General features: G+C 36.7%; 1 protein-coding gene across 1 annotated transcript; it reads right to left on the reverse strand.

The window, feature by feature from the left end:
• Positions 1–4,371: 4,371 nt before the first annotated feature.
• On the reverse strand, positions 4,372–4,929 carry LOC113472308 (the record flags this gene model as incomplete). The annotated part of the gene is made up of 2 exons (XM_026831999.1): positions 4,740–4,929; positions 4,372–4,583 (listed from the first exon to the last, which is right to left on the reverse strand). Coding segments are annotated over exons 1-2 (348 nt in total), but the record flags the coding sequence as incomplete, so codon positions are not given.
• Between the last annotated feature and the right edge of the window lie 4,438 nt (positions 4,930–9,367).

Genomic DNA, 9,367 nt, shown 5'->3' on the forward strand with positions numbered 1-9,367 from the left:
ACTTAGGTAGAATCTGAAATACTGAGAATTCGGAACAGGAGAGATAGATAAGTCATTCTAGAAAAGATAAAAGGTGCCTACTTGAAGGGAAATTTGCCTGGAGTTCTTGAAGGCTTGAAGGGAAATACAATTTAGGTCTAAAAAGGATCTGCTTGAAGGATGTCCACTGTCTCCAAAAAAGGAACTATACAATTATTATGTAGGTATTATAATTATCTGTAGGCAATAACCTGGTAGGTACGAGCATATTTGGATCGAGATTTACAAAGATGTGCCGTTGAAATGAGATGTAAAATCCTTTTGTGGTTCCACAAAAAGTTGTGCCGTTAAAAAATACAGTACATATTCTCATTGAAAGCGGAGTTTTAGTAAGGCAGTACACACAATACTTTCTTTTCGTCTAGAAATAATGTAAAAAAAATGCGGCTAAACTAAAAAAAAAAAAAATGGAAAGGAAAATTGAAACGCTGGTAAAAGAAGGAATGGAAAATGGAGTATGGAGTAGAGGAGAAAGTGGTAACAGATATAAAGTTGATGCTGGTACAGAGCTCTCAGGGAAGGGCGAAAAGTCGTAAAAGTAAATGATCTCAAAATTAAACCACTTGTTGCCCTCAACAAGTAAACATCCGACGAAACGATGTAGTAAAATTTAGTTTATGGGATGTTCTTTTTTTAGGGATCTTTTTACTTTCACGAGCTATACCTACCGTTTATCCCTTATTCCCGTGCCCTTTTTACTTTCCTTTGGGGGATCTTTTTACTTTCACGAGCTATACCTACCGTTTATCCCTTATTCCCGTGCCCTTTTTACTTTCCTTATCCTATAGGAAGGAAAGTAATGTAATCGGGTCAAATTTTCGATGGTCAGTTTTTAGTGCCAAAACACGTTTTGAGGTCCCTAGAGCCTAAATCCAAAGTTTCAGCCATTGGTCCGTGTCTGTCTGTAAACAATACCTATCATGAATATTTTTTTCTATCAGGATTATGAATTAAATATTTAAACACTCATCTTCTAGATATTTTATACCTACACTGATCGATGTCGGAAGAAATTAATTTCAATTTGATCAATTTCCCCAAATCTCTGATAGGAATTTGGCAGCTTGCTTTCGTAGGGACGGGCGTTGTTTTCTTTTTTCATGTAGCTAGGTATCTACCTACCTATATTTTTTGTTTTAAATATTTTTATTTTATTTTTACCTGGAGAAATATTTCCACGAACAGAGGAGAACACATCAACTTGTTATCTAGATGGAACACACCTAATTGATTAATTTCATGTCCATACAAAATGGACATGAGTTAACCAGCCATGATGTTACACATGAAATATTTAGCTAGTTTTTTTTTTTTTTTTTTTTTTTTTTTTGTTTTTTTTTTTTTTTTTTTTTTTTTTTTTTGATACGTGATAGGTATAGAAAGATATTTACGTTCCTTTATGTTATTAAAAAACAGTAGGTAAGTTTATACAATTTGCCTCTAAACGCCCTGCTATACTAAACACTCTAAACTTTAAACATGATAGGTACCTAGGATATAAATAGTATATAATTTCTAGATACACCTAATAATAGGTACATGACATGACTAATAAAATAGGTATGAATAACATAAAATCTCTTCTTCTTTTTCTTCGCCTTTTCCCGTGTACTGCACGCGGGGTCGGTGTTTTTCGTCAGCCTCTCAATCAGCCCTAACTAGGGTGATTACTTTGGCCTGACAATTAGTTTTGGGTACAAATTTTACGAGTGAATGCCCTTCACACTCAACCTTTACTATTTATTTCTCTAGCAAGGACAATATTGCATCCTATTTAGCAATACTTTTTCTTAGTTAGGTGCTTTAACTATGTTTATGCATATCGTTTATTCTAACACTCTAATGCATAGCAATATTTTTTCAATTTTTCATCAACATCACCCGGGCTCTAAGCCTTGTTCGTTTCCCAGATGCTTTATCCTTTATCCTAACAACCTCCCAAAGATCAACATTCTCCGGGTAAATTCTACTTTAGGCACTCGAACACCAAATAGTCCTCCTCCCCTGTTAATTTCGTAGAAAATGGAGTTATAAATTCTCATTAAGAAGATAAAGATCCTGAAACCGTGTTGAGAAATATTCCAAAATCAGCCCAAGGGGTCTTCAAGATCGCCGGTTAGGTCCACCTCACTCCAAACTTATGATTAAAAACTTACAACTTTTAAACGTGATTTTGAATATTCGGTTGAGATAATATGCATAAACGCGGCACGAACCGAGGTGCCCTAATCAGTTATTTATTATTATTATTTTGATCAAAAGTAATTTACAAATTTTTTAATAAGTACATTTTTTTTTGTGGTCGGAAAAAAAAAACTTGGTGTTCTAGGCTTCTAGGTAGCTGGAACCTTGAAATTGTTGTATGTCAGAAAGTCGAAAACCTACCAGTTAAGTTGATGTTAAAATTGATAGGCGAGCTGGTTGCAAAGTATACTAGAGTCTAGAGCTCAAGTCCCGAAATAAAATTAAAAAAAGAGGCGTTTTATAATTCGACGTTAAAGTGTTTTTGACAGCCGAAGCGTCAATCATCAATGGCCGAAAAGCTTAATGATAGATAGGTGATAAAATAGTAGTTTTATAAGTTCCAGACAAACTATCGGTAATCTAGCCCACATGTCTGACAGTCACCCATCCAAGTACATGCCACGCTCGACGATTGTTAACAAGTAAATTTATTTTTCAAAATTAAACTTATTTCTATTTTTTCACAGAGCAACAAACCATTTGTCATTTGTGTTTAGACTAGTAGTATTTCCAGTACATTGATTCATTTGTCGGAAAAAGAACGAAGTTCTATGGGGAACAGTGTGTGCTGGAAGTTTGGAGACAGTCGGTATCTTTCGGATGGGAAAGACTGATAGACGATAAACAGGGAGTACCTATACCAGCCTGAATTTCCCTTGCTAAAGAAATAGAAAATTTTAAGCGCGAAGGGCATCCACTCGGAAAATTTGTAGCCAAAACCAAATGTCTGCGCAAAGCAATCACCCTAGTTGGGGCTGGTTGAAAGGCTGACGAAAAACGCCGACCCCGTTTGTACACGGGAAAAGGCGAAGAAAAAGAAATGTGAAATTTTTCATTGAATACGAGTAGTCTCGAGACCCAGAGAGGACCAAAGACTTCTTGGTCAGACTGTATCTCCAATGTATCCATACAGTGTATTTTTCCCCGACGCGTATTTTTCACAAGGCGCCTACATTTTTTTGTGTTGAATGAAAGTTCCGTTCGGTTAGGAAACGAAATATTTCAAATTCATTCTAGTATGTTTTCCTTTTTTTTTTTTTTAGTTTGGTTCGAGTTTTTTGTATTTTTGTTTGGAAAATTAATGTGACGGTCTCCGAACTAGTTCTGTTTGGTCGTCACACACAAAAGGATAATGTACGGGCGAAAATATTTTAAAAACACATTTTTTCCCTCCTTTTATTGTGAAAGTCTCTTGAAAATCCGAGCCGTTTTGCAGTGCGATCGAAATTTAAGAAGAGCTTTGTGGGAATAAGGTCCAAGTTCCTTGGAGGCCCGAAAAACACTCCAGTTTACAACGGTAATAAATAGCTAAAAACTTTGGAAGGAAAGAAATTTTAATTGTATTGAGCATACATAAATTTAATGCTTGTCACAAATATATATCGTTCCCATATATTACACCTAGATAAACTTCATGACTTGACTTGGACTTGAACCATCAATCTCCAGATCCGAAGTTCAAAGCAGAAAGTCTCTTGAAAATCCGAGCCGTTTTGCAGTGCGATCGAAATTTAAGAGCTTTGTGGGAATAAGGTCCAAGTTCCTTAGAGGCCCAAAAAACACCCCAGTTTACAACAGTAATAAATAGCTAAAAACTTTGGAAGGAAAGAAATTTTAATTGTACTGAGCATACATAAATTTAATGCTTGTCACAAATATATCGTTCCCATATATTACACCTAGATAAACTTCATGACTTGACTTGGACTTGAACCATCAATCTCCAGATCCGAAGTTCAAAGCGTTAACCACTACACAATTAAACTTTAAAATTGTACAGAACTTGTTTTGTAGAATAATTACAAAGAATTTTGCTTTCGTCACTTGTGCCTTTGCGTCGGGTCGTCAACTCACAACATTATCCGTCACAATTTCGATACACCTATTTCTAACTTTCAGAAATTTGGAAAGCTACCTATTTTCTCTGAAACTACAAAATTTGGTTAAGATCTTACCTCTGTTGAGACAATCTTTTCAGGTTCGTCCCGTAATACTTGCGTGGTTGCCTGCTTTTGGAGCGGACATTTTTTCTCGTAACCTGGTGGGCAGGTCCCCAAACGAACCAACTCCATAATAGTTAAAACTTGCGTTTTTCTGCTCCAACCAACAGAAACAGTCACTTGAAAATGGACATTCTCGTCCCCTCAAGGTGGTGTGCTGTGACCAATATGTATGAGGAAAGAATTTTCTGAGTATCGCCACAAATGGTGCGCGAAAAGTTCTTGAAAGCTGTTGGAATGCTTTGGTTTGTGACCGATGTGGGAGTCGAAATATTTTTGACTTAGGTAGAATCTGAAATACTGAGAATTCGGAACAGGAGAGATAGATAAGTCATTCTAGAAAAGATAAAAGGTGCCCATTATCCGTATTTCGATACACCTATGTATTTCTAACTTTCAGAAATTTGGAAAGCTACCTATTTTCTCTGAAACTTCAAAATTTGGTTAAGATCTTACCTCTGTTGACAATCTTTTCAGGTTGCTCCCGTAATACTTGCGTGGTTGCCTGCTTTTGGAGCGGACATTTTTTCTCGTAACCTGGTGGGCAGGTCCCCAAACGAACCAACTCCAAAGCCAACAAGCGAAGGAACATTCAAACAAGCCCTTGAATAACGAGCGAAGGAATCACAAAAAGATGATTTACCGCTTGAGACACATTTGAAAAGGAGAGAAGAAAAATGAATAATTCTTCTTAACTTTATATCAATAAGATATTCTGGCCAATAAATTATGTGGCCATAATTTTTTTCCTCCGATGTGTACACACACAAAATTGGTGATCAACCAAGAAGAAGAAGAAGAAGAAGAAGAAGAAGAAGAAGAAGGGTCGAGAAAAATAAATATGAAAATGGTGATGATAAGATCAGAACATGGATTTGGGAACCTTACGGATCGCAGAGGACAAGTTGGTTTCAGGTGATCAACCAAGAAGAAGAAGAAGAAGAAGAAGAAGAAGAAGAAGAAGAAGAAGAAGAAGAGTCGAGAAAAATAAATATGAAAATGGTGATGATAAGATCAGAACATGGATTTGGGAACCTTACGGATCGCAGAGGACAAGTTGGTTTCGTCTTTTCCTTTTGATTCTTCTTCTTCTTCTTCTTCTTCTTGATCTTCTTCGTCTTGATCTCCGTCTTCTTCTTCTTAATTCTCGTTCTTCCACTTCGTTTTTATTTTCAGACCAGGCATCTCTCTCGACTTGCTTTGCACCCCCTGGAGAAGATCTGGTCACAGGACGGGTAGGTCGTAAATCACTCCCAGGTTAATCTTACCGGAGGAGATTATAGAAGAGACACCAAATATGGTCTCTATTCCAATATTTCAATACTGGGTGAACCCGTGGGGTTGCCCGTGGAGGATCCATACAGGGTGAACGCCTCAGGGGATAGAAAGAATGTCTGAAGGGTGTCCACACATAGTCGACCGGCTGTCGATCGACGGGCTGAATCTATATTATTGAGGCAGTGTGGACGGTTCAGTCGACGTCGATGGACCTTTGGACACACCTTTAGATGAGCGTTCTTGAAATTAACTCAAAATGTCCCCACCGACACTTTAAGAGAGAAGGAAGGTACATATATATAGGTGCTACTATCCTGGAAAGCAAGCCATTTCGAGAACGAACCTTATCTCTTTTGGTGTAAAATCCGCCCCGGGTGGGAATCGCTCCCGCGACCTAGACTTTCAAAAATATCTTTAAACTTTCCATATCAGAACTGTGTAGCTGTCGATCCTGTATGTAGACTTTAATTAGTAGGACCACAGATATCTTTTTTTTTAAGTACATATCATACAAATACTAGTACAGAAAGTACACCTATATAATTAGAGCGCGATGTTGTATAAATAATTATGTAGTCCAATTAACAATGTTGAGTAATAATAATTAAATATTAAAAATAATAATATTACAGGTCTTCATCAGCTCAACATTTTTCCTGGTATCCAATCAAAGCTGGACTTCCATTTCCTCGAAGGGTCCTCAAATGTCGAATTCTGTCAATAGGATTCTGCGCTAATAAATCAAACACACTATCAGCAAAAAAACGCCATGTCACAAATTCCTCAGCTTCAATAGTTCACATGATGCGGACATTTTGTCGCGACCAGTGCCGGATGGATGCGTTACCCCCGTGGGGTCATGGCGGACAACTTGTTAACAAATAAAATCAATTTTAATGTGAATTATTCAAGCTTAGTTGTTTTAATCAGCAAACATTTGAAGAATTTGAAGCACAAGTTTTACATCTACTTATAAATGTACAACTATGAGCTATTACAACATAGGTAGTAATATTTATTCCTACGACCTTCGATCGTGATTAGAGAAAATCAGTACCTATGTACCTACCTAATTTGTTTAATATTCAGTTTATTATCATTCTTGATTTGATTTTTTGATTTTACTTTCATGTAATGATTTAAGCTAAAAAATCTTATCATTCTTGATTTGATTTTTTTTTTATTTTACTTTCATGTAATGATTTAAAATCAAGACTAGAGCCCGTTCTCCCTTTATTCCCAATATAATGTTTAAGTCACCCATCCATTTATTGGCCTTCCTCGGCGTAGCTTAACATAGGTAACGCTAAAACCGTGTTATCTAAAACTTTCTCGCTTTGAGTTCATAGGTCGTCGCGACAAATTTCAAGATCAGAGCTCATTTGTGTGAGTGTAAAAAAAATCCCCCAAAAACCAGGTTTTTTTTTGGCTTTATGGTTCTCTGGACAAAATTTGCACTACCATTTTCGTGATTCTGGTAAAAAGACCTTTAATTTGATATATAGGTCGTCTCACTTTAACTTATGTGGGAAAGTCTATATTCTGTCTCATAAAACTTTTTGGAATCGTTTGCTGGCCCGATATTTTTCCCCTCCTGGCTTTTGGCCGCGCTTTGAGTTCGAGGCCCAGACATTCTGTTTTTCTTGACTTTGCATAAAAGTATAAATTATAGAGGTAGATAAATAGATGTGTAATGTTTAGTTACCATTTAAGTATCTACTCGTACTCAGTAATGTCTGGTAGTCTGGTAAAAAAAAAAAAAAAAAAAAAAAAAAAAGTCCTTCTATTGGAACAGACAGACGACACCGAAGCGAATACAATAGTCCGTCCCTTATACCTTTTTAGTCCGTCCTTCCTTTATTATTACAATGGTAATAACAAGCTGGGTCCGTCCCTCCGGGAATTTTTTAGCCCTAGTTAGCTTAGTTGGTAGTGCGTCTGCCTTGTAAGCGCTAGGCCGCGGGTTCGATTCCCGCCCGGGGCGGATTTTATCCTGATGTAGGTAAACATTGGATTTTAGGATTATTGAGATATTGGGAAAAATCCTACAATGCTGTAGTGAGCATCAAAGTTGTGACATAATAACACAAAGAAACTGCATTTACATTTTACAGTTTATTATCATTCTTGATTTGATTTTTTGATTTTACTTTCATGTAATGATTTAAAATCAAGACTAGAGCCCGTTCTCCCTTTATTCCCAATATAATGTTTAAGTCACCCATCCATTTATTGGCCTTCCTCGGCGTAGCTTAACATAGGTAACGCTAAAACCGGTCTTAAATTAACGACTGAAGTGTTATCTAAAACTTTCTCGCTTTGAGTTCATAGGTCGTCGCGACAAATTTCAAGATCAGAGCTCATTTGTGTGAGAAAATGTGAAAAAAAAAATCCCACAATTACTCAATTAACTTTAAGTCACCCATCCATTTATTGGCCTTCTAAACTCAAAGCTCCTGAAAATTTTATTAGAAAAATTTATTTTTCTAATAAAATTGACACCGACTGACAGACACCGAAGCGAATACAATAGTCCGTCCCTTATACCTTTTTATTACTGTTGTAATAATAAAGGAAGGACGGACTAAAAAGCTATAAAAACAACTAAAATTAATAAGAATAATAATAAAGCCTACTTGATAATTTTCTTCAATCCTTTATTTTCGGCATTCCATTATATTTTCAATTTATTTTCTAATATTACTATTTTTAATATCCAACAATCCTTTATTATCCTTCTTCTATCACCGTCTCTCCAATCCGATCCACACCACTACCAGTTACATTGTGTGGTAACCATTCAAGCATCACCGTTTACTCAGCGTTTAATTGGAAATCGGAATGTTAATTACGTCCATGAAATTCATCATTAACAGCTCGCCAAGTGATATATGGACGGAGATTTCTCATAGGTGGTTTGGAGAAAAGTCACATGTCCTAGAGAGAACTTGAACCAAAGACCTTGACGGAGAAAGAACTGTTAAGGTCAATTCTTTCCCTTGAAACCAAGACCTGTAAAGATTCTTTACCTTGGATTGAAAACTTTGGACGATTCTCTCTCTTTTGGATCACAAGACCTTAACAGTTCTTTCCTTGGGACCAGGACTTTAGCTATTCTCTCTTGTGGATCACAAGACCTTAAAACAGTTCTTTCCCTTTTAACCAAGACCTGTAAAGGTTCTTTCATTGGGATTAAAATCTTTGGACCTGGAGAATTGTTCAGGTCAATTCTTTCCCCCTTGGGTCAAAGTTTTCAGTTCTTTTTTTTAACTAAGACCTGTAAATGTTCTTTCATTGGGATTAAAATCTTTGGACCTGGAGAATTGTTCAGGTCAATTCTTTCCCCCTTGGGTCAAAGTTTTCAGTTCTTTTTATGGGAGTCATCACTTTGGACAATAAATTCTTTTATTTTTGAACCGAAAGGCTCTTTTCCTTAGGACCAGGACCTTAGCAATTCTCTCTTGTGGATCCAAAAGTTTGGACTATTCTTTGCTCTCAATTATAAATAATAAGTTAGTCAGTGCCAATAAACGGATAACTTATCTTAAGCAAAATTGAGCGTAATTAGAATCTGGACGGGTGACTGTCTGGGTACTCTGGGAGTCACGTCCTGCTGCCTGCTGGCTTTTCCCAGGAACACGTAGGATGGGTGAGTTGAACGTCATTGTCTATTCAAAATCCTGGGGAAATTGAGCTTCAAAAAGCTACCTCTTGTTTGTCAATTTCTTCCACACGAGGCGTGAGAGTAGCGAATTTCGCAGGATGGAATGATAATCCTCCTTGAAATTATACAGCTCAGATTTTCA

The sequence above is a fragment of the Diaphorina citri genome, unplaced genomic scaffold (assembly GCF_000475195.1).
Source record: "Diaphorina citri unplaced genomic scaffold, Diaci psyllid genome assembly version 1.1 scaffold4719, whole genome shotgun sequence".
Lineage (NCBI taxonomy): Eukaryota > Metazoa > Arthropoda > Insecta > Hemiptera > Psyllidae > Diaphorina > Diaphorina citri.